Here is a 26,597-nt window from a genome sequence, read left to right on the forward strand (position 1 = left end):
TAAGTGCAGGTCTGGACCTTAGTTTTAGACACTTACAAGAGATTGTCTATTAAGTGCAGGTCTGGACCTTAGTTTTAGACTCTTACAGAGGATTGCAGGTCTTGACCTTAGTTTTAGACTCTTACAGAGGATTGCAGGCCTGGACCTTAGTTTTAGACTCTTACAGAGGATTGCAGGCCTGGACCTTAGTTTTAGACTCTTACAGAGGATTGCAGGCCTGGACCTTAGTTTTAGACTCTTACAGAGGATTGTAGGCCTGTAATTGAGTTTCAAAATCCCACACGTTGAAAAAAATATTTGACATCATGTTGGGGGAAATGTATTTTGACTTTTGACACATTTCACCACATTTGATTTCTCAACAGAAGTCAGCTTGACCTTCAACCGTGATGCTTATGATGCCTAAGAGACTTTTTTTGGTTATGCTGGCAGGCCCCTAGAGCCAAAACACACCTACTTCCTACAACAGAACCATGCACTTGAAATGTACACGATCATTCTGACACACTTACAAGTATTCACATAGATTCCAGCGCCCTGCATCCATCAAACAAATTCAAAACATTGTATGGGGCTTTTGTTTATTCCATAAATATTTGATACGATAATACTTTTAGCTTGAATCCAATGCTTTAGGTACTTTTTTTCCTTTCTTTAAATCTCTTTGAGTTTCTGGATCATTTAGATCCGTAGGTGCTTCTCCATGCCACAAGGTCACTTGGCGGGATTCCGTGTTTGTGCAGACGATGGTCAGTATCCCTGGAGAAAAAATAACCACAGATTCTTTTCTGGTGAGTGTAGAATGGCGCCAGAGAGTTGGTTGTCCACCGTTTGGTGTTGACCATGAGGTCATCGATACAGGGTGGACGGTCTGTTGGCTTCTGATTCATGACCTAAAAAATAAGAGACCTTTTACAGAGACCTTTTCGAGAAAAGATAACTATGTTAAAACAGAATAATATTAGAAAAATAAAAATATAGATCTTTTTGGTGATTGATCTAGAGAAGAAAACGAAACAAATCATGATGAACATTAAAAAAAAGGAAGGCTTGAGGAAAAACGATGACCTAGAAAAACAAATACTGAAGAAAAACCTAGCCCCTAGACCAGGGGTCGGCAACCTTTTAAGTCGGAAGAGCCAAAAATTATAATTTACAAGATTTTGAAGTTGTTAAAGAGCCACAAAGATTTTTTCTTGCCAACTATAAATAGTTCTCAAACAATGAATTTTTTAAAATGAAAAAAAAAAGAAAGAATTCATTTATAAGTAGTGTTTTTCACAACAAATAAGATAATCGAGCAAATAAATTCAATGGGAGCATTTGCTTGGTATGGTTTTAGAAAGTTTGGAGACATTTGGCTCATGACTGTTGTTTTTGGTTTCAAACACGACTCTAAACTTTCATTTGTTAGTTGGCTTCTTACTTTACTTTTAATTATATTCATGCAATAGAACGCTTGCTCACAAGACTAAGTCGATCCAAAGATAGTTAGCACTTTGAATGCTAACTTCACCTCACTGTAGCAATTCGCGGCATTCCTTTTAAAGCTGTCCACTTTTGTTACGTTACGTACATACATTTCTGGACCTTCAACTCTTCCAACTTGCTTTTCAGCTCTGTGGATTTCGTTAATATATGTGTTGATATGGTGTACTCGGAATACTAGAATGGTTTTGTTGGTTTTGAACTGCCTAAATCTGTCAACAAATTCACCTCTGATTTTTTTTTATAACTGTGCTGAAGTAATTCGTGTCAAAAGTGGCACTGAGTTTATCGCGATACTGCTTTAGACATTCAAAATGAAGTAATTGACCGCTCTGAATATCTTCTGCAAAAAGAATTAATTTTTCTTCAAAACAAACCGATTCCTCTACCAAAACAGGCTGGGTTTTCCTTTCCTTGCAATTTTAGATTCAACTTTCTGTCATACTTCTGGCTCTATTAGTTGCTATTGAAATGATTTTATCTTATTTTTTTCAAGGTATTTTTGCATAGCATTTGCTCTATCGTCACCTCTAGTTTGTCACAAGAGAGGTACACGTAGCAATTCTAGGAACGACATATACCTGACAAAAAAGGCAACTTGTGCCGTGTCTTTAAGTCGCAAGACTAATCTATAGCAAGTGATACGGCAGAAGAAAGTTGAATATCTTTCACCTGCAAATATGATAAATTTGAAGACATTTTAACTATTCTATTTTGTACTGTTTCAGCAGATATTGGCAAATCTTTGTTTGTTTGTTTTTTTCAAGATTTCTGGTTTGTTTTTTAAATCACGAAACAGTTCCTCAGATGCACTTAGGAAACAATCTTCGACATACCATCTGTAAATGGTTTGGCTTTTTGTGTAATTTCTAGTGGTACCGCAAAGCTTGCCAGATTAGCATCACTTATAGATTGCTTCTAACTTTGAGAAGATAATTCGCTTCCAACTCATTTACTTGAAACAGCAAACTATACGTCACAGTGGTTAAGACGCCAATCCGTCTTGTGTCGAAAGCAAATTAAAAGCTTTATAGAAACATCCGATGACGGCCGAGATCTTCCGACTTACTGACAACAGTGACGACGCGTGTAATGGGGGAGGGGTGTGGTGAAAGGCGAGTACAAGTGGATGAGAGATAGAATCGGCGCCTAATCTTCGTTAAAAGATTCAGAACTTCTTTAAAAAATGTTTCGATAAAATAAATAATATTTGCGTATGGAACTAAAGAGCCGCAGCTTCACATCCAAAGAGCCGCATGTGGCTCGCGAACCTAGCCCTAGACCACTCTACGTGGAGAGAGAGAGAGAGAGAGTGACCAGAAAGTTATGGACTGGGAAAAAACCTAGCCCTAGACCACTCCTCGTGGAGAGAGAGTGACCAGAAAGTTATGGACTGGGAAAAAACCTAGCCCTACACCACTCTACGTGGAGAGAGAGTGACCAGAAAGTTATGGACTGGGAAAAAACCTAGCCCTAGACCGCTCTACGTGGAGAGAGAGTGACCAGAAAGTTATGGACTGGGAAAAAAACCTAGCCCTAGACCGCTCTACGTGGAGAGAGAGAGTGACCAGAAAGTTATGGACTGGGAAAAAAACCTTGACCTCAGCTCTAGAAGAAAAGCGAGCCAAATACAAAATGGCTAGTTCCTTTACCACTAAAGCAAATACAGCCTTTAAAAGCGTTGCATGTGAACAGAAATGTCTCTTCAGAATAGGGCTCCACTGTCTATACAGTTCTGCGAAATGAACTTTTAGTCATTTTACGACTGAAGGAGTTTTTTTTCCTCTCAAATGGCTGATCTTGACTATCAATAATATTTTAATTTCTCGCCGCAACTCAGTCACTAGATAGATCTAGTCTCACAACATTAAGCAGATTGTACAAGATCTATATGCTCTTATATATCTGAATCTTTGTAAGCAATCGTTGACGAATGTCTCTTAAGACCAGAACAATGACCAACATATTTAAAATCCTGAATACAAAATCCAGGATTCACCTGGGTTTTATTTCCTTTTTCTATTACATGACAATTTGTTTCGTCATATGCCAGTTGTAAATGTCACATTCCTAGTGTCAATATAATGCCATTTACTTTATAAAGTCTAGATACTTTTTTTTTTAATTAGTCATGCTACTTACTTGAGTTAGTTTAGATACTTTTTTGACTTAGTCTAGATACTTACTTGAATTAGTCTAGATACTTACTTTGAATTAGTCTAGAATAGAGTCTAGATATTAACTTTATTCAGCCTAGGTAGTTGACTGTTGTAAATTTAACTTACTTTGTTCAGACTAGCCACTTGACTGTTGTAAATTTAACTTACTTTGTTCAGACTAGCCACTTGACTGTTGTATATTTAACTTATTTTGTTCAGATTAGCCACTTGACTGTTGTAAATTTAACTTATTTTGTTCAGACTAGCCACTTGACTGTTGTAAATTTAACTTATTTTGTTCAGACTAGCCACTTGACTGTTGTATATTTAACTTATTTTGTTCAGACTAGCCACTTGACTGTTGTATATTTAACTTATTTTGTTCAGACTAGCCACTTGACTGTTGTATATTTAACTTATTTTGTTCAGACTAGCCACTTGACAGTTGTATATTTAACTTATTTTGTTCAGACTAGCCACTTGACTGTTGTAAATTTAACTTACTTTGTTCAGACTAGCCACTTGACTGTTGTATACGATGTTACAGTGCTTAGACTCACGGTGAGGTATTCCTAGCCTTCTGAGTCGTCCAGACTCCAGCCACTGCCAAGTCAGTTGACCAGACTGGACATTGTAGGGAATGGGCTGACAAAGAAACAAATACAACTCGATAATTTTGAGGACACTCTATTATCGACTATAAGTACTTGCTTCTGACACCACATTGTAGTACACTGATCGATAGGGTTACTAAAACATGGGCAAGCATTTTACAAGAGAGGACTCCATTCATTTCAACACAAAATTTCTGTTTCAGTATTGCATAGCAATAGATTTGTCAACAAAAAGTCTCCTTATTTAAGAAGAACAATAGACCACAAAGTATCACTAGGTGAACAGATTAAAATGGCGTATGCATAATGCTTCTAGTTTTTTTTTTAAAGTATTTTTTATATTTTTGCTTCCATCTCTCAGATTTTTACCTTCTAATGCCAACGGTTTAGGAGGATTGAATAATTCCATTATTCTTTTATATCTGAATTAATAAAACCACATGATACAAAATAATTATCTAAATGCGTAATTTAGAAACACCACACTCTGACACCAGAAATGTAAACACTAGCACTATGTATGATACCATGCTTGGTTTCTAAGGAAATAATGTAAGCTAGTAAACATACAAAAATTATTCATAGAAACGTCATCTTTTGTGAGAGTAGCTGTAGAAAGCTGTATTTATTGCGTCACATCCTTTCAAGTAATTGCCACATAACATTAAACTTCGACGAAAAAGATCACACTATGAGCTCTAAATCTATACACTCAAGATGAAACACTATTTCATAGGTATGTTACTATAAGTATATAGCAGAATGACTAGAACTTTAGTGTGTGTGTGTCTGTGTGTGTTTGAAAAGGTTGTCTTTCTTAGACCATTGCTTGGTGGGGAACAAGACAAAAAGCTAATACTAGAACTCTTTTGCCAAAATTGGGGGGGGGGAGTGGTAAAGAATTCTCTGTTCCATTACAGGATGGCAACAAAAAGTATTCTGGCAATTCAACAGCGAATCGAGGCTCGGACTTCAGCTTTAACTTGCATATAACAGCTCCATAATTTTCATTTTTCATGGGCCGGTTCTAACAGTAGTCTACTGAGTTTACAAGTTTGGCAAAAGAATGTTTGACAACCTTTGTGATGAGTTAGTCAGAGATGGATTTAGTATGTGGCATACAGTCAAATCGAGTGAAGGAAAGGCTTCTACGAGATGTAGTTTTAATAACATGACTGATCCAAACTAATTGATACTACTACCCACGTGGTACCACTCTTGTTTATTTTATATTTTTTAATGATAACTTTTTTATTTGAGATTAGAGCTTGGTGCGACATACAAATGGGTTCAAGTATCGATAAAAAAAGATTTAGGGCTGGGGGGAGGGTGGGATTGATGCGATGGCCCCCTCCACCCCTCCCCCCCCAAATCAGCCAGTATATTCGAAAAAGGGGGGGGGGGACGACATAATCTAAAAGTTTCTATATTATTAACTTAAGTAAAGAATTCTATGCAAATTAAGTGATTTCTCTACTAAAATTTGCCCGCCCCCCCCCCTTCGAAAGGGAGAGGGTGGTAGTGGCGATAGCACCCCCACCCCTGAATTACAGTTACACTTCGTTGTTGTTGATGTTGTTGTTGTTGAAAGTATTGTATATGTTGTTCTTGTGGATCTATTCATGTGTACATTCCAAATCCCAACCATCTATACGCTATGCACCTGGATGGTCAAATTTTATTAGCTCGGAGTATTGTAAGGATGGTCCCGAGTTTTTAAACCCTGTACGCACGTCAAACATCCAGCCACTTGTTCAAATACGCAGAGAAATAACTCTGCCTGCTTTCTTTAGTCGACTATGTTCCAAAACAATGTCAAGGTCAACGGAATACTGAAGGAACAAAATACTCTGACGTTGAAAAAAAAATTCTTTTCATTTTCTTTTTCCCATCAAGCAAGGAAACTATGTTGAAAGGTAAAGTAAATTATAAATTACATTTTAGATTGGCCTGGTTCATAAATCGATACATCTCAAAGACCAGAAGCAAATATCTGTCATTTTAGGTGTGACAAAAGTAAAGAGATTCATCTAGATCTATGAAGCTGGGTTTTTTCATTTCCTAGCGTCCAGTGCGTTACACTTTACGAGAAACGTTGGTACGAAGGCAGGGGAAGGAAATGGGGATTTGGAAGTTTCAAGTCTGGATTTGATGGACATCCACCCACTCACGAGAGTTCAGAGACCCCAAGTGCTTTAAGGGCAAACGTAGGCTACAAATAAAACAAAATGTTTCATTAGCGTTTGCTATTTATAGAAATAAAAACGTTTGAATGCAGGAGCACTGTCTATCACAAGTACACAAAGTACACACACACACACAGTGTACTTATGTCAGAGGTGCAGCTTAAAACTTTATTGTGTTTATTGTTAGACGATTCCTCTAAACCAGTGGTCTTCAGACTTTTTCGGCCTACCGCCCCATTTTCGTTTTTTTTTTCTTTAAAAAATCAACCAGCGCCCCCCTCTAAGAAAATCAGTTTTAACATTTAAGTGCAGCCACATGCCTGTTGTGTCTCCTATGGTAACATTCTTTTTACTGAAGACATCATTTAGTTGATCTATTTTTTTTCCTGCAACTAAATTTGAACAGATTAACTGATGTTTAAAAATTGTCATTTATATATTTTTTTTATTTGTTTACATCCACTGCACCTTTAGTTTCCTCTTTACTCCTTTATGCCCAGCGCCCCTTTCCGCACCTATTGTGCCCAGCGATCCCCTACCTCTCCTTTGGCTCCCAGCACCCCCGAATTTCACGAAAATGCCCCCCCCCCCCCAGCGGGCGCTAGCGCCCCCGTTAAAGGCCACTGCAGTCTAAACAGACACACTCGAAATGCCGCGTGACCCTTAGTGCAGACAAAAAAAAAAGTATTGATTGGAGAAACATTAGACAGAATGCTTTTGTCTCTAGATTTACGTCAGACGTGAAGACTTGGGGGTCTTCCATAGACCATTACTAAATGTTGTCTAACTTCATTACAATCTAAAATCATACGCAATGCGGCGTCGCCTACATTTAAAAAAAAAAGGGAGGAAACATGCCCAATCAAACAATTCACACCTAAAAATCGCCACTTCTAAATGAGATACTCCCAACCCTTTCTCTGTCACCAGATTGCAACGTAGACCAGCCTCTCCCAGACCTTGCTCTGCCAACAGATTTAGAGTTTTAAAAAGAAAAACAATCAAAGAAGCTAGACGCTAGAACTGTCAGGCGGTAAATCTATAAACTATTTCATGAACTATGAGAATGAAAACAGAAATGAATGCCTTAAAGAAATACACTAGAGAGAGAGAGTACAAAGTACGAACAATTTCATGGATATCCAACAAATACCCAAACCATTCATTGGCTACACATGTGATAGATCTCTTCACAGTTCAATGGTCATAAAAGTGTGATAAAAACAAAAACACAATAATGTATATTTGTTAAACAAGTCTTAAAACAGCAATAATAGTTTATAAATATACAATGACATCAGTTGTTCAAATGATACTAGAAAATGACCTCATCTTAAGTGTACATTGCCGAACTCATCGATTAGTAGAAAATGTGATTGTTTTATTTACGTTTTAAATTACTTCTTTGATGGACATCTTACTTTCTTCAGGATAGAGAGAAAGGAGACAGAGAGAGAGAGAGAGAGAGGGAAAGAGGAAGCGAAGATAAATCCCTGCTGATTCGTAAGACTACATCTAGATCTAAAATGCCAGGAGAACTCTCTGATAGCCAAAATTAAGGAAGTGAGAATGTGCGATTTTTTGTATTTCATTTCTTTTTGGTCGTATCAGTGGCCTCACTAGATTGGGTGTCACTCGGTGCGATCATCTTATGGTGTTTGTCTTTACATCAACATGGGCTTTTTATTGGACTTCCGCAGTGTGCAATGGAAACTGTTCTACATTATACTGTCAAGTGTGCAATGGAAACTGTTCTACATTATACTGTCAAGTGTGCAATGGAAACTGTTCTACATTATACTGTCAAGTGTGCAATGGAAACTGTTCTACATTATACTGTCAAGTGTGCAATGGAAACTGTTCTACATTATACTGTCAAGTGTGTAACAATGAATGAAACAAATCAAACTTTCACAAAATACATGATAAGGTGCAAAAACTAAAAAACAAAATTATTAACTTAAAATGTTTAAGCGCACAAGAATTAATGAAACACTTTCAGAACTCCGCCATGTGACGGTCCTAAGCCCGGCTGAGAAAGGAGGAGGGTTGGGCGTAGGGCTGGTTACCCTACCCTGTAGATAAACCATTAGCTTCAGAAACACCCAACAGCAAATCAACAGAAGTCACGGACCTGGCAGAGGATGGACCTCCAGCTGGAAGGTTTATGATGCATGTCGGTGAAAGCCAGAGTCATCTGGAATCTGACAGGCCGAAGACCATCATCTCTACCAGGACCACCACCACCATCGGTACATGGAACGTCTGGACCATGTATGAAACTGGGAAGACAGCGCAAGTGGCAGCTGAGATTAAAAGGTACAACCTCACCATTTTAGAAATCAGCGAGTCAAGATGGACTGGTTACGGGCAGAACAGACTGACTTCGGGTGAGCTACTTTTATACTCAGGATACGAGCAAGAGACTACACACACTCAGGGAGTAGCCCCGATGCTGTCTAAGCCGACGCCAACACTACACTACCATTGAAAGACTGCACAAAACAGGACGAGATCAAAGTCACCTTATCCAACAAGTTCCAGCTCCTAGAAGAGGAGACAGTAGAAGCAGACATGGCAGAAAGTGAAAGAAACAGTCACCTCCACACAGGGCCGGTCTTAGGCCACTGCAACCTATGCGGCCGCACTTTTATAGGCCCCGCGCGAATTCTAGGTGTAAATTATTGAATTAAACCTATTTGACTTATTATTAAAGGGTTCCTGGGATTCTCCTGAAATTGCAAAACATACGAAAAAGTCAAGAAATATCTGAAATTATAAAAATGTTCTGAAAACTCATGCAAATCTCCTGAAAAACAGACTAAAATGTCATTTCGGGATGATTTTTTACTTAGTAAAGTATGAATAAAATGCAAAGACGAATTTATTTTCTATTACAAAATCTTAATTTTCACTTATTATCCGTATCCCTACCCAAACTTGGCCCCGCCAAATCCGTTTCGCATAGGGCCCCGTAATCTGTAGGACCGGCCCTGCCTCCACATGCCTAAAGTACTGGGTCCCAAGTCTTACACCCACAAGAAGTGGATTTCATCAGAAACTCTTCAGAAGATCAAGGAAAGAAGAGAGAAGAAAGCAGGCATGAACAACATGGTGGTCTATGATACTGCCGAGATAGGTGAGGCTTTCCACCTCTTCCAGCGCCTCACCTTGGACTGTAATGGGTGTATTGTTGGAGGCCTTTATCTTGAACACCTTGCTCTTCCCTCTGTCTATGGTAAAACCCATTCTCGCTGAATTGTCAGCAACGACGCTTATCTTTTATGCATCTGCAAGCACTAGAACCGAGATGTCCCCTTATCGATCTCAAATAGTTCGAAATTAACTTCCAGTTTAAAAGGCATCCTTTACATAATGCTACAGACATGCACACGGTAAGAAACCTTTGAAGGCTTTGTGAAAAGATAGGTAGAGATTCTTTGAAGTCCCAATAGTGTCAAAAGTAATGCTGTAGGTTAGTAAGTAAGTAAGTCAAAGTCCAAAGTCATCATAGTAAGTAAGTCAAAGTCTAAAGTCATCAAAGTAAGTCAAAGTCTAAAGTCATCAAAGTAAGTAAGTCAAAGTCTAAAGTCATCAAAGTAAGTAATTAAGTAAGTTAAAGTCTAAAGTCATCAAAAAAACATGTTTTTTCTGTCAGTTTCTGTAATATGTGACTTGAATTTTTCTTGTCGATAAAAAAAAATATAATAGAAATGTAATCAATAATTCTTTTTTCTTATTTTCTTTAGTTGTTTTCTTTTTTGTTTCTTAAATACCAAAACTTATGTTTCCTCTATGTTGACACTAATTTTTCCATCATCCTTTAATTGGTTCTGTTCAATGTTGATGTCCAAACGACGAGGTAGTGGTGTTACAAAATAAATGAGAAATGTGAGCCTGGCCAAACAAGTTTTGTTACTTAGTAGTAAAAAAAAACAATTTACGTAATAATCTTATTTGGTAATAATCTTTTTTGGTGAGCCTCTTGAGAAATGTTTGTTCCGTTATTTGATATGCATCTTATCTTTATCAGTCCGAGTGCATCCAGAGTATGAGCATCTGACAGCTATGTCCAGTAGACTAATAGTTTTGGACACTTCCCATACAAGGATCTACAACCATTGTGTTAGCTTCTCAATGATTTGTTTCCAAACAAAGATAGCATTTTACTTGTATATATCGTCAGATTCTCTCTCTCTCTCTCTCTAACGTCTTTATTTCTTATCTATTGCTCTTTCATGTATCTCAATCTCTTTCTCTTGATCTCTTCATTCTATCATTCTCTCTCTCTCTCTCTCTCTTCATTTGTATCTCTACTTTCCGTCGTTTCCTCTCTCTTATTATTTTTCTTCTCTATCACTCTCTTTATCTCTATACATCTCTCACCTCACTTTATCTTCCTTCATTGGTGTCTCCTTTTAGTTCTGGTCTTCTCTCTATCTCTCCATATATATATATATATATATATCTTTTACACTATAGCTCTTTCTTCTTATAGATCTCTTTCTCTCTATATCTCTTTTTTCACTTTCTCTATCTCTCTCTTTCTCCCTATATGTCTCTTTCTCTCTAGATCTCTCTTTCTCTATATATCACTCTTTGTCCCTATATCATTCTTTCTCTTTATAATTCTACTTCTCTCTATATCTCTTTTTCTCTTTATATCTCTTTTTCTTTCTATATCTCTCTTTATATATATATCTTTCTCTCTATATCGCTCTTTCTCACGTCTTCTGTCTCTTTTTTCTCTTTTACAATTTGTTTTTCTCAACCTTCTTTCTTTTTCACACACGCACACACACACACATAGACAATGTCCGACGAATGTATTAGAATTATTGGATAAAAAAAACAACAACGAATCAAATTCTTAATTGGATATCAACTAGTATCAACTATTTCTAGCTCTTCAAATTAAATACACAATTTGATACCCAGACATTAACATCCACAAGAAATAGTCCGACACAAAAAATCATGAAATTGACAACACTTTTTTCCTACTTTATTAGAAACTTAAAGTTGGTAATATAATACTTTCATCTAACGCGGTGTCCAATCAGAACTCAAATATATGTCAAGTTTGAATCAAGTCTAATCTTAAAAAAAACTTGGGAAGAAAATTATAAGAAAGATACGAAACAAACAAACAATTTCCTGAAGATGAACTTGACATTTCATGACGATAAACTTTGTTTTTTTTTTTAATTAAAATTTTCTTTTTAAATAACACAAAATAAAATGTGCGTGGTTGGTTGGATATCAAACGTAAAGATACAATTGAATTGAATGATTTCTTATCAGACTTAAAAAAGAGAGAATTGAAATCATTTACCTCACAGGAGTTTGAAGCCATGCCTGTACATTAAACATTTTATGTTTAGTTCTGACTTTAAAAGAGCTGACGTGACTGGCAAGAAACAAACAAATCTGTGCCAAGTGTGTTGGGACTGACGTGTGCCATTGTCTTGCTGTACAGCTGACAGCACGGGTTACATGTGGCAGGTAACTTAATGGCATTGATTAAGACATTTAATGGGCGATAGCTGTCAATAAAGCTTGTTGCAGGTGCTTTGGAAAGAAGACGTGGGCGGGGCGGGGTGTGGAGGAGGCCTCTGTGCAGAGAGGTGAGAGGGACGGGAGGGGGAGCCTTGTGTCTAGAGAAGTGAGAAGCCTTGTGTCTAGAGAAGTGAGAAGCCTTGTGTCTAGAGAAGTGAAGCTTGTGTCTAGAGAAGTGAGAAGCCTTGTGTCTAGAGAAGTGAGAAGTCTTGTGTCTAGAGAAGTGAAGCTTGTGTCTAGAGAAGTGAGAAGCCTTGTGTCTAGAGAAGTCAGAAGCCTTGTGTCTAGAGAAGTGAGAAGCCTTGTGTCTAGAGAATCCTTGTGTCTAGAGAAGTGAGAAGCCTTGTGTCTAGAGAAGTGAGAAGCCTTGTGTCTAGAGAAGTGAAGCTTGTGTCTAGAGAAGTGAGAAGCCTTGTGTCTAGAGAAGTGAGAAGCCTTGTGTCTACAGAAGTGAAGCTTGTGTCTAGAGAAGTGAGAAGCCTTGTGTCTATAGAAGTGAGAAGCCTTGTGTCTAGAGAAGTGAGAAGCCTTGTGTCTAGAGAAGTGAAGCTTGTGTCTAGAGAAGTGAGAAGCCTTGTGTCTAGAGAAGTGAGAAGCCTTGTGTCTAGAGAAGTGAGAAGCCTTGTGTCTAGAGAAGTGAGAAGCCTTGTGTCTAGAGAAGTGAGAAGCCTTGTGTCTAGAGAAGTGAAGCTTGTGTCTAGAGAAGTGAAGCTTGTGTCTATAGAAGTGAGAAGCCTTGTGTCTAGAGAAGTGAGAAGCCTTGTGTCTAGAGAAGTGAGAAGCCTTGTGTCTAGAGAAGTGAAGCTTGTGTCTATAGAAGTGAGAAGCCTTGTGTCTAGAGAAGTCAGAAGCCTTGTGTCTAGAGAAGTGAGAAGCCTTGTGTCTAGAGAAGTAAGAAGCCTTGTGTCTATAGAAGTGAGAAGCCTTGTGTCTACAGAAGTGAAGCTTGTGTCTAGAGAAGTGAAGCTTGTGTCTATAGAAGTGAGAAGCCTTGTGTCTAGAGAAGTGAGAAGCCTTGTGTCTAGAGAAGTGAGAAGCCTTGTGTCTAGAGAAGTGAGAAGCCTTGTGTCTAGAGAAGTGAGAAGCCTTGTGTCTAGAGAAGTGAAGCTTGTGTCTATAGAAGTGAGAAGCCTTGTGTCTAGAGAAGTGAGAAGCCTTGTGTCTAGAGAAGTGAAGCTTGTGTCTAGAGAAGTGAAGCTTGTGTCTAGAGAAGTGAGAAGCCTTGGACTGATGGGAGTGTACCAAACCTACACGTACATGAACAGTGAGAATATGAAATCACGTGATTGAATATTTTTGTTTGTTTAACTTTGGTTTTTATCTTATTCATTGGATCAATTCTCAAATATGAATGTACACAATCCAAAAAATAAATATTTTCTTTAAAGATCAGGAGACCACTTTCTCGCTCTTGGGGCATCGACTCTTTCACTCTATAGTCTGTGAAACGCTTGTAAACTTTATACGAAATGTGGAACCCTTTAAAAAAAAAGCATTGGTATTGAACACATTCTAGATCAAGTAAAAATACATCAGAATGGAGGCTATTACCTGCAATGCCGGCCATTCCATGGGGTTGTCATAGTATTTGACTTGTTCTGTGAAAATCAGACAAGGTTCTGGTTCCATGGTGACACTAGGCTTTGATGGCTGACACTAGAATTTGATGGTTGACACTAGACTTTGATGGTTGACACTAGACTTTGGTTCCTGACGCTTGACAGTGCTGTCGGACAAGAGACGTTGATATCTGGCACAAACCTTTGAAGTTGCAAACAAAAACTATTAGAGCCTTGTTTTCACAGAGTTTTTATGACATGTAAAACAAATGGACAAATAAAAACGATGTACACTTTTGTTTGCTCATGTTTCATTATCCTAGTATATATATTCATTTCATACTGAAGGTACTAGTACAGTTCTCCTTTCAGAACTTGTAATCTATAGGGCAGATGATAGTTAGGGCCTTCTGTTTCTTTGCCAACAGTAAACGAGCAGGGTGTCATGTGGCCATCACAACGATCAATCGCCTTTACTTTCCCCAACTAAAGTCAGGTACCCATTAGAGTTGGGTGAACTCAGGGGCGCCATAAAAATCCCGAAATTCAAAATCCCAGTCTTTACCGAAATTCGAATGAGTTTCAGAAATGAAACGTTGAACCACTCTGCCACCGCGAACCAATGTGCATTAAGATTAACGTAACACATTTTTTTTTAAAATAAATTTTTCTCTTTTTAGTATCAACAAGTTCGGAAGGCAAGCTCTTAACCTCTCAGCCACCGTTGATCTAAGCTTTGTAAAATAAATGTTATTGACCAAACTATCTCTGGCTTGACCCGAATGTTATAGTCTCAAGTTTCAGTCTTAGGACCTCTTAGAAATGAAAAATAAAACCTTCGGTGATAAATTGATTTTTCAAATGTCAAACGTTCGTTTATTTTTATAGATCTAAATATCTATAAATATAATTCTCTTCATGGCTCTTCATGGCTCAAGAGTTTGGACACTCAAGAAGTAAAGGAAAGATTATTTCTGCAAGTCGGACGGACTAGAGTTACCCTACGAAAAAAAAGAGGGGGAAGAACAAGCAGTATTCACCGATCACAAAAAAGCAGGGCAGGACCGTTGTGGCCAAGAAGTCATGGAAAGATCACTCTTTTTTATTTATTTGTACCTCAAGTAGTTTTAACGGAGAAAAAAAAGAGGGGCGGGGGGGAGAACAAGTAATCTATTCTGTATTCACCCGTCACTAAATAGCAGGGCCGGACTCAACCGTTGTGGGGCCAAGTTTGGGTAGGGATACGGATAATATGTGAAATTTAAGAGTTTGTATTAGAAAATAAATTTGTCTATGCATTTATTCATTCTTTACAACGTACAGCATTACTTTCGAGCCTTGAGTGTAGCAAAGTCATAGAGTATATCATAAAAATTTTATTTCCTACATAGATCACGCTCAATAGCAAGAATTACCAAATGTTTCAATCTATCTTCGAGAATTGTTGACCTCAAGTAATTCTTCATTTTTAGTTTGAGGCGCGAGAAGCTTCTTTTACCAGATGACACAATTATGGGGTAATGAATAACGCCGTTTTTATTTATCGTGCGTAGGATTGGTGTTTTCCATATTGAATGACACACCAAAATGACAATTTTTATTTATATATTTCATGAGATTTGAATACGTTTTCAAAAGATTTTTAATAATTTCATAAGATTTCCATGACTTTTTCGTATATTTTGCAATTTCAGGAGATTTCCAAGAGCTCCTTGTAAAACAGGCGGCCGCGGAAAATCTGTTATAAGTTATAAAATGGTTTAATTTAATAATTTACACCTAGAATTAGCGCGGGTCCTATGAAAGTGTGTGGCCCACTGCGGTCGCATAGGTTGCAGTGGCCTATGGCCGGCCCTGCAAAATAGCGGGGTATCTTACGCCGTGGGTTGACTAGTACTTTTTAAACTATGTAGTGAGTTAGAAAGTTGGTTAGGCCTAGATCTATAGAGAAGTTTTATGTATCCACTTAAAGAGAACCTTCGTCAGTGCTTGACACTACATCCAGTTTACTTGGAATGTACATTTATACCTTTAGGTAGACAAGAGTTGGATATTATTCGCTTGGTAGACTGAGCAAGAACTTAGTGGTTTTGTTTTAATCAAAGCTGGATTTACCTCTAGACAACACAAGGTATGGCTAAGGGTCCCCGCTTATTTAGTACCCCCCCCCAATAGTTCCAGGGATTATTTCAATCATTTTTAAAAATAGCAAAAGAAAATGTGCCTTATGTTGATAACAAGGGGCATCCATGTCTCAAATAGCTTAGGGCAGTGGCGTTGCAACCATGATATGAAGGTGTTCACTGCACCCGAGTCCATTCATGAATAGCGTCATTTGTTTAGCGCAAATAATTTGAAATTGCTTTACTAACAGATTTTTGAGAGCGCTAAATATTGGAAATACCAAAACGGTAGGTAAAGGAACACGCCTTCGTCAAAGGCGATGTAACTTAAGACAGAGTTTGTAGGCCCAAGGCACCAAAATGATGCAGATCTAGACTAGATCTGATCTAAATCTAGATTCTAAATAAATGTAATAATCACTGCAGTCTAGATCACTATCTTTGATACTTTCAGTTATTGACAAATATAATCAGGTCCAGTACAATGATTGTGAATTCGACAAAATCTAGAAAAGAAAATTTAACAACACCATTTTACTGCTGCCTCACCTAAACACAAGAGTTTGTCTTTTAAAATGTGTATGGGGGAACGTCAAGATGATGGCAAGCCCTAGGCTAGGCTTCCATTTTTATGGCACCGAATAAAGGAGGGAAACCAAAAGACCTTCTGATTTGATGACGTCAATACAATAATTTTAAAGGAAACTTTATATATAGATCATAGACATAAATAAATATAGACTGGCCGATTAAAGAGTTTTATGAAACGAAAATTTGTGACTTGCAATTTTGTATACTTTATTATTCAGCATTTATGAGCAGTATAAAAGTTAAGTATTCATATCTATTTCAGCCATAACATATATATATTGTAAATAAGGAGGCAGTGTAGTTTTGTTTAATCTCTAAGAATGAAGATCATGCAATTTTTCATAATTCGGAAATCCGAATACAATAATAATAATAATAATTGTATTTATAAAGCGCTGTTAACAAACAAAATGTAGGCTCAAGGCGCTGTAACATTACAAACAAAAACACGAGAGCTAAAATGACAGTTAATCTAAATAAGTTTTAAACAGGTCTTAATGTTCTTCTTAAAAGCGGTGTAGCATGTTGTCTGTCTGAGATCAATGGGGAGTGAGTTCCAAACCTTTGGTCCGTGAACTGAAAAAGCACGCAGACCGTAGCTTTTGAGGGAGAAACGTGGCACTACTAAAAGCGTTGAGTCCATTGAGCGCAGGGCTCTCTGGGGGACATATGGAGTAATCAGTTCGCTAAGGTACGAGGGCATCTCATTGTTATATATACACTGATGACAAAGTGTGGCGACCTTGTAATCGATTCTCGCTTTCACGGGAAGCCAATGGAGTGTGCGCAAGAGCGTAGTAGCAGAATCTTGTCAAGTTTTTTTAAGGACTATTCGAGCGGCGTTGTTCTGTATACGTTGCAGCTTGGCTATTTTGTCATCAGGTATACCTGCTAGCACGGCGTTGCAGTAGTCAAGGCGGGAGAGTATGAATGCCACAGCTAGCGTTTTTGTTGACTCTGTTGTTAAATATGGTCGGATCTGGCCCCATCTGCGCAGCTGCAGATAAAGACCTTTGCAGAGCTGACTTATGTGTGGGTCGAAAGATAGTGTTGAGTCGAAGAAAACTCCAAGATTCCGCACTACATGGACATAAGGAACATGGCAGTTCGTGATAAAGAGAGAATCTGTGCTTTCAACTTTTGAGACATTGTTCCTAGTGCCAATCTTAATTATTTCTGTCTTGTCTTCGTTCATCTTGAGTTTATGTTCAACCATCCAATCGCTCACCCTTGCAACGGTACTACTGATGAATTTTCACAATAATTGTATCAATATCTCCCTTTTGTTTTCATTATGGGTTTGAAGATTTGGTTTAAATTATTTAAACAAAAAAAAATAATAACAGAATAAAAATATAAATCGATATATGACATGTGGCAGCGACCTGAGTGTGTATGGTAAGTAGGTATGGTAAAAAGGTATGGGTAAGTAGGTATGGTAAGTAGGTATGGTAAGTAGGTATGGGTAAGTAGGTATGGGTAAGTAGGTATGGTAAGTAGGTATGGGTAAGTAGGTATGGGTAAGTAGGTATGGTAAGTAGGTATGGGTAAGTAGGTATGGGTAAGTAGGTATGGTAAGTAGGTATGGTAAGTAGGTATGGGTAAGTAGGTATGGTAAGTAGGTATGGTAAGTAGGTATGGTAAGTAGGTATGGGTAAGTAGGTATGGGTAAGTAGGTATGGTAAGTAGGTATGGTAAGTAGGTATGGGTAAGTAGGTATGGTAAGTAGGTATGGTAAGTAGGTATGGTAAGTAGGTATGGGTAAGTAGGTATGGTAAGTTGGTATGGGTAAGTAGGTATGGTAAGTAGGTATGGTAAGTAGGTATGGGTAAGTAGGTATGGTAAGTAGGTATGGGTAAGTAGGTATGGTAAGTAGGTATGGGTAAGTAGGTATGGTAAGTAGGTATGGTAAGTAGGTATGGGTAAGTAGGTATGGGTAAGTAGGTATGGTAAGTAGGTATGGTAAGTAGGTATGGGTAAGTAGGTATGGTAAGTAGGTATGGGTAAGTAGGTATGGGTAAGTAGGTATGGGTAAGTAGGTATGGTAAGTAAGTATGGTAAGTAGGTATAGGTAAGTAAGTATGGTAAGTAGGTATGGGTAAGTAGGTATGGGTAAGTAGGTATAGGTAAGTAGGTATGGTAAGTAGGTATGGTAAGTAGGTATGGGTAAGTAGGTATGGTAAGTAGGTATGGGTAAGTAGGTATGGTAAGTAGGTATGGTAAGTAGGTATGGGTAAGTAGGTATGGTAAGTAGGTATGGTAAGTAGGTATGGTAAGTAGGTATGGGTAAGTAGGTATGGTAAGTAGATATGGTAAGTAAGTATGGTAAGTAGGTATGGTAAGTAGGTATGGGTAAGTAGGTATGGTAAGTAGGTATGGGTAAGTAGGTATGGCTAAGTAGGTATGGGTAAGTAGGTATGGGTAAGTAGGTATTGGTAAGTAGGTATGGTAAGTAGGTATGGGTAAGTAGGTATGGTAAGTAGGTATGGTTAAGTAGGTATGGGTAAGTAGGTATGGGTAAGTAGGTATGGTAAGTAGGTATGGTAAGTAGGTATGGGTAAGTAGGTATAAGTAAGTAGGTATGGTAAGTAGGTATAAGTAAGTAGGTATGGTAAGTAGGTATGGGTAAGTAGGTATGGTAAGTAGGTATGGGTAAGTAGGTATGGTAAGTAGGTATGGGTAAGTAGGTATGGGTAAGTAGGTATGGTAAGTAGGTATGGTAAGTAGGTATGGTAAGTAGGTATGGTAAGTAGGTATGGGTAAGTAGGTATAAGTAAGTAGGTATGGGTAAGTAAGTATGGGTAAGTAGGTATGGGTAAGTAGGTATGGGTAAGTAGGTATGGTAAGTAGGTATGGTAAGTATGTATGGGTAAGTAGGTATGGTAAGTAGGTATGGTAAGTATGATGGTTAGTATGTATGGTAAGTATGATGGTAAGCATGTATGGCCATGAAAATGCTATGGATTATCTCATGGAAACGTGATAATTGCCTGTGCAGTGTGTGCAGCAAATTAGGCTGCCATCTCCTGATTTCTCCTTAGGGTTAACCCTCCAGAAAGAGCTAAGGAACGTGATTAACAGTGTTAACAATATCGTTTGTTAAAAGAGTTGGTGGGAGGGGGAGGAGGTGCTCACACTTCCGGCTCTAGGACCTTAAAAATAAATATGTTAAAACAAAGATGTGACTAACTAGCAGTAACAAAAGAGACTTGATACAAAGATCATCTGCCACGAACTGAGATAGTGTTGCATTTTATCTCAATTATTTTCTTTTGTAGTTGGCAACAGTTAAGTTCAAGTTCGCGTCCTTGACATTGATGAGTTAAACTTGAAACTCTCCACTCGCCAGTTGGTCCTCTAAGAATATGACTTCGCAGGCCCAACAAAAGAAACGGACCATGATCTCACCTCCTGATACCGCCATGTTTAGTGTGAGTGTTCAGGAAGAAGTAAATGTCTGTCTGTCGCCTGGAAAGGACTTGTTTCATTGTGTTCTGTCTGTGGAGCAGTTGTAGCTGTAAGAAGCCCTACCTCTCTCCTCTGACCTGAACATGCACATCTATAAAGTGTCGGTATTTTCAAATACATTAGTTTTAGCGCTTTATCCAAAGGCAATCTTTTCTTATCTTATATAATACAGACGTTACTTCAAAAAAGAAGATGATTACGTAATACGCGCCATGCATCTAGTCATGCATGTTAACCAATTACTTATAATAGACGATGTAGATGGTGAACTGTTGAAAATATCTATCTTTTGTAGGTCTATAACAGATACAGAACTCTGTCTCTCTCTTACTGTCCACTTACATTTGTACGACTCTGTGTTTTATTTCTTAAAGGCTTATTTAACTTGATCATTGTAAGACTACTCACGTTACTGTGAACCTTTATTTCTGTTTCTATTGACTTTGAACATATCAAAATTGTTGTTACTATGGTAATAGGAACACGAGGCAGTGATCAAACAAGTGAGTCGAGACAGAGCTCTCCATGCCAAGATGTCTCTTCAAAGCCATCACTTGGTAACCATCACTAGCTTTACAAAGTTCTATGCTTGACATCTTAGTGTTCTGTAACTCACTAGTTTGTCTAAACCTGACCATCACTTGGTAACCATCACTAGCTTTACAAAGTTCTATGCTTGACATCTTAGTGTTCTGTAACTCACTAGTTTGTCTAAACCTGACCATCACTTGGTAACCATCACTAGCTTTACAAAGTTCTATGCTTGACATCTTATTGTTCTGCAACCCGCTAGTTTGTCTAAACCTGACCATCACTTGGTAACCATCACTAGCTTTACAAAGTTCTATGCTTGACATTTTATTGTTCTATAACTCACTAGTTTGTCTAAACCTGACCATCACTAGCTTTACAAAGTTCTATACTTGACATCTTAGTTTTCTATAACCCAATAGTTTGTCTAAACCTTGATGTAAGAAATATAATTGAATAATAAGAGAAACCGATACGTTAAAAAAAAAACCCAGCTTTCAACTAGAATAATGGCTCTATTTGTAAGTCATACTCATTGTCACACACAAACATACACACAAACTCTTTGGCTCTGGTGTTATTGATATTTGATTGTTCAGTGTTCCTGGCCTCCGGGGAGAGACGAAACGCTCTTTAAATTTTAAATAAAATATACAATCAATGTGGCTTGATTCATTCTAGAGAAAGAGTATTGGCCACAAAAAACATAACCTATACAAACTGTTGGTTTTATGTTGAAATTTGAGGAATTTGTCACTAAAAAGATATAAATGGAGCAAAGATGGTCAGTTGTTTCAAAACGAGTTCAGAATCTTTGACTTATTTTACACGTCTTTGTTGACATATAGTCTGCTCTATACTATATAGTCCCCTATATGGTCTGTTATATAGTTTGCTATATAGTCTGCTATATAGTCCCCTATATAGTCTGCTATATAGTCTGCTACATATAGTCTGCTATATAGTCTGCCACATGGTTTGGGGGAAGTCCTTGTGAGGAGCCTCGGCGCCAAGTGGTTTCTGCATTCTGACCTACAGAGCACTATTTGTGTCAGTTTAAAAGATAAATCACAAGTTGCTGGCCGATACTGAAGTGTTTGAGACCTTCGAGACATCTTCGTGTTTAGAATGACGTCATGTACAGAGACTTTGTTCACGAGACTTCAACTGAACAACGAGAGAAATGGAACATTTTATCTAGACATGGGGTACAGATGTTTGTATATGACTTCTTGAATTGAACGTCTGGAGTTAGTCTTAATTTAAAATCCTCTCGTGACTATGACAGGATGAAATAACGTCTGTAAGTAGTGTAAGCATCTTTGTTCTCAGAAGAGTTCAGAGTTTTCAATTACAAAAACAATAAACTAAAAATTATAAGCTTATTTTCCCTTCTACAAGTATTTAATGTCTACGTGCATTGTCTGAAATAGACAGAGACATTACCCTGAAAGATTTGAGTGTGGGTTTGTACTGCTATTCTACTGAGGCCAACCAAACGTTTTTATTGAAAACTTGCAGGAAGAGCCATACATAAGAAGCTTTTTTTTTTGTTTATATCCGGTTTGCAAAATACGGAAATAAGAAAAAAGTATTTTAGTAATCTTATAATTTTAAAAAAAAATAATTTTTTCACTTTTCAGCAGTGAAGAATCAAATTTCTTTTTTTTTTTCTCGCTATTAACACAAATCAAGTTTTTAAAATGATTTAGTTCGCAGTTTGTGATCTTTCAATATGTTGTCTTTGACATTGTTTATTTTGTTAATTTCTTTTAAAGTTTTACACAGATCTCTCCCAATCTTTCTCATTTCATTGAACTTAACGTTTTTCCTATTTACATCACCACCGCATTTCTACATACCACTTTCTCTTCTTGTCCTCCCTTTCTAGCTTGTCTTGTTTCTAGAACCTACACATACGAGGAAACAAAGAGCAGATGACTCTGATGAACTGTTAGTGTACATATGCTTGTAAAATGTTGGACAAGTTACTTCAGAGTTGAAATAATCTACTTCCTAGTCGTCCCGCAGAGGGATGGCAGCGGGCAGGGTAGGAACCCGGGACCATTGAAACGACAGAAGGACAGTCCAGCGTGCATATCGCACGACCAGACGGCAAATATTCATGATTTTCTTAACTTTATTGCTTCTTATACAGAAAATAATTTTCGTCTTCTGTTGAAAGCTATTTGTATTAGACATTTCTTTTTTTCTTTTTTTTTGATAAAGTTAGATCCACAAATCAATAACTTTGTCTTCCTGTAACTAATTTTAATGCTGACATAGAAGACGCATCAATTATTTAGTGTCTTTCTTATGGTTTATGCATTGTAAAGAATTCTTATAATCTAATAATATCAATGATCATACGCTGCAACTCTTTTGTATCATGAAAATGCAGTTAGAATCGTTATAGCTATTTTTGATAACGTCACCAATAGCCTCTAGCCAAAGGATAAAATTTACGTTTAAACATTTTAATTATGTTCAAAATTAAGGTCGCTATTAAAGAGTGCCTAATTTTCAGGTGCCTAATTTTCCACCTTGTCAAAAAGTGCCTAAATTTCCGGGGGTCTAAATTTCCGAGGGTCTAAATTTCCGGGGACCTAAATTTTTAGTGCCTAAATTTCCAGGCACCCTTTCGAACGTAACGCATTTCATTCATAATTTATATATAAAAGTCTGTCAAAGGTCACTTCGTTACAATCACTTTTACCGCTTAAATTGCATAGACTGACAATACACTTGACTGACAAGAACTAAAGTATACTGACAATACACTAGACTGACAAGAACTAAAGTATGCTGACAATACACTAGACTGACAAGAACTAAAGTATGCTGACAATACACTAGACTGACAAGAACTAAAGTATGCTGACAATACACTAGACTGACAAGAACTAAAGTATGCTGACAATACACTAGACTGACAAGAACTAAAGTATGCTGACAATACACTAGACTGACAAGAACTAAAGTATGCTGACAATACACTAGACTGACAAGAACTAAAGTATGCTGACAATACACTAGACTGACAAGAACTAAAGTATGCTGACAATACACAACACATACAAGAAAATAGAGCTTGAAGAATGTATTAGTTTCCAAACGAAATTCTGGTTTGTTAATATATTTCTTATTGAAGCGATTGGCTCATTGAAGACCCCACAGACCTATATGTTTATATATTTCTTATTGAAGCGAATGGCTCATTATATATCATATCTAGGTCTATGAACACGATTTATTTCTTTGAGAAAGGAAACTATTTTAATTTGAATTTGAGTAAAATTGATTGTTTCATACATCTATACATAATCCTCAAACTGATGTAAAAAGTTGGATGGGGAAAGTAGGCGGAGGTTATTATTAAATTGTGTTGGTGTCTAAACAAAGGGCCAAAGAATGTCTCAGAGCCAGTGGTGTTCTCAGTGTTGTCACCCCTCCCCCTTTCCTTTTGAAAGAAACACACAGAAAACAACGTGATTACCCCCCCCCCCTTTATGTCCACTGATGTGTTGTTTTGTTAACACAATCATTCGAAAAACTAAAGACATAGGAAATAAACCAAGGTTTGATAGAAGCGAATGAAAAGTTCTTTCCTTTCTACTGAGCTCTTCTAGGATAGATCTCAACTTAATCTCAAAGTCTGAAAGCGTTACTTCATTTCCTTTATTTCTAGGACCGAACATTTTCATGAGAATCTTTTCAGTATGTTCTTGACTGTATATCAACTCAAGCATTCATTTATTGATATATGTTGGACTGCATATCAATTCAAGCGTTTCTTTATAGATATTTTTTTTCTATAGAATTGAAAAGGAAATGAAAGTATGTAATGCAGTTTTAAACTCTTGGTGGACACTTATATCTCTAAAACTTAGATTCAATGAGAGGGTAGACAGGTATCAAATACAACAAGGTGCCGACACAGACCGCATGTAGTAGCTATACAGCAGTTGATCGATTGAAGCCGTTAAAAGAAGCTCTGACTTTGTGTTTGTAGAGGCCGATGGTGCATATCTATATCTATATCCATATATATACATATATATAAATATATATATATATATAGTATTCATTTAAATAAAAGTATGGCTGTTAGATTTGTATGGTTGTAACCCAAATGCATACCTGTTGCATTAACATGTTGATCTTATTATTTCATTTCTAGAGCTGGTTGAGTTCCATGGATCATTGATTTAAACATGTCGATACTACGACTTCTAAGGTGTCAGTGACCCAGTCAAAAGTAAGTTTAACTTTCTAAGGTGTGAGTGACCCAGTCAAAAGTAAGTTTAACTTTCTAAGGTGTCAGTGACCCAGTCAAAAGTAATTTTAACTTTCTAAGGTGTCAGTGACCCAGACAAAAGTAAGTTTAACTTTCTAAGGTGTGAGTGACCCAGACAAAAGTAAGTTTAACTTTCTAAGGTGTCAGTGACCCAGACAAAAGTAAGTTTAACTTTCTAAGGTGTCAGTGACCCAGACAAAAGTAAGTTTAACTTTCTAAGGTGTGAGTGACCCAGTCAAAAGTAAGTTTAACTTTCTAAGGTGTCAGTGACCCAGTCAAAAGTAATTTTAACTTTCTAAGGTGTCAGTGACCCAGACAAAAGTAAGTTTAACTTTCTAAGGTGTGAGTGACCCAGACAAAAGTAAGTTTAACTTTCTAAGGTGTGAGTGACCCAGACAAAAGTAAGTTTAACTTTCTAAGGTGTCAGTGACCCAGACAAAAGTAAGTTTAACTTTCTGTGCTGTAACGTGCCTATAAAATATTTTATTACCAATTAAAAAAAAACAAAAGATTCCACGCCCACGTCCTCTCAAAGTTTCTATGTTTAGAATTCATTAAATACCCCCTCCCCCCCCCCCCGTGCTACCACATTTGGAAGTAACACACAGAGACACACCTGGAATAACAAAATGATGGAGTATAAACCTTATGGTTTGAGGTGGTGGCCTGATTTCTACCAATAACCTGCACCCAAACTCAAGGAATGCAAATCGAGACTACAAGACTTTACTTCACTGTAAGGATCTTAGACATCGAAATTAAAACTAAATCGGTAACAAAACAAAAGCACAGAAAAAAAAAAAATTCTCAGAGTTTGTACTGAAAATCAGATACAAATATTTACCTTCTCAAAATGTGTATTATTGAAGGTCTAGAACAGTGAAACAGTGAAACAAACTAATGACAGTGAGATTATTGTGTCAATAGCACTCTCTCTTCTTACGTCCAATCAATACAAACGAAAAAACAACAGCAGATTTATAGTACTGGATTATAGCGTGTTGATAAAGTCACCGATTATTTTGTCACTAACATTAAATCTAAATTCTGGATGCAAAACATCTAGATTGGCAGCATTAGTCAGTTCGTGCATCTTAGCATTTCCTTCTCCAAATGTAAAAGAAGAAATGTGAAAGAGCTAATGAGAAAATGTACGAATCAATCTAAAGAACAAGATGCGCTGGGGACATGGTAAGAGGCTTAGAAGCAACAGTTCAAGACCAGACTGTAGACTGGATGGATGGAATACTGTTATAGAGTGAGTTCACTGATGACCCATTAGTATACACAGTCAACCTTTTTTTCTTCTGAGGAGATTAATTGATTGAATGGGAGAGAGAGAGAGATGCACAGGGATAGAAAAGATACTGCGTGACAGTTATAGAGATTAACAATGATTAGATTACATTGGGAGTACAAGAACGCAGTGTACCAAATCAATTAGATCTAAATCTAAAAAGCTGGAGATTACAAAGGGCGAACTATGTCAACACCAGGTCACAACTATTTGAAGCGGCTTGGAAGGTACTACGTAAGAGGGGATGAATGTCATAGAAAAGTCACAGCCTTGAATTGCATCACACCTTCGAGTCATAAGAAGTTTAAAACTTCGCTTCATGGAATAAGGAAAGATATTGATAGGCATCATACAAATCATGAGTAAAGATCATGTAACGATCGTCTCTGAAGTCATTATTGAAAAAAAAACTAGTTAAATTTTATAAGTTTTGTTTCCCCGCCATATTTAATTGACTAGAGTGCTCTTCTCGTTCTTTACAGTTTTATTGCAATTATCATAATATTGTTATAAACCTGGTGGTGGCACAGATGGGGGTAGTGGTGTGTGTGTAGTAAGCCCACGCAAATCGCCCCAGGCCAGCGCTAGACGAGCGGTCAACCGTGACGAGTTACGACGGTCAGCCAAGTCGAGTGTCAACAGGACGGTTCGGGAAGGATCGACGTCGTGAACAGAGCTCAGGAGCGTCACGAGAGTTGTAGTCATCTGACCACCTAGAAACGTCG

General features: G+C 37.5%; 1 protein-coding gene across 2 annotated transcripts; it reads right to left on the reverse strand.

Moving 5' to 3' along the window:
• Positions 1 to 564: 564 nt before the first annotated feature.
• LOC106050512 (uncharacterized) lies at positions 565 to 16,377 on the reverse strand. 2 transcript variants are annotated; one of them, XM_056033908.1, is made up of 4 exons: positions 16,238 to 16,377; positions 13,558 to 13,767; positions 4,152 to 4,292; positions 565 to 893 (listed from the first exon to the last, which is right to left on the reverse strand). In XM_056033908.1, the coding sequence occupies exons 2-4, from the start codon at positions 13,633 to 13,635 to the stop codon at positions 678 to 680; spliced, it is 435 nt and encodes a 144-aa protein (XP_055889883.1). In that variant the 5' UTR covers positions 13,636 to 13,767; positions 16,238 to 16,377; the 3' UTR covers positions 565 to 677. The 2 variants fall into 2 exon arrangements, with proteins under 2 accessions (XP_055889883.1, XP_055889884.1); XM_056033909.1 differs by lacking the exons at positions 13,558 to 13,767; positions 16,238 to 16,377 and adding an exon at positions 11,783 to 11,939.
• Positions 16,378 to 26,597: the final 10,220 nt, after the last annotated feature.

Source organism: Biomphalaria glabrata, chromosome 6, assembly GCF_947242115.1.
Source record: "Biomphalaria glabrata chromosome 6, xgBioGlab47.1, whole genome shotgun sequence".
In the NCBI taxonomy this organism is placed as follows: Eukaryota; Metazoa; Mollusca; class Gastropoda; family Planorbidae; genus Biomphalaria; species Biomphalaria glabrata.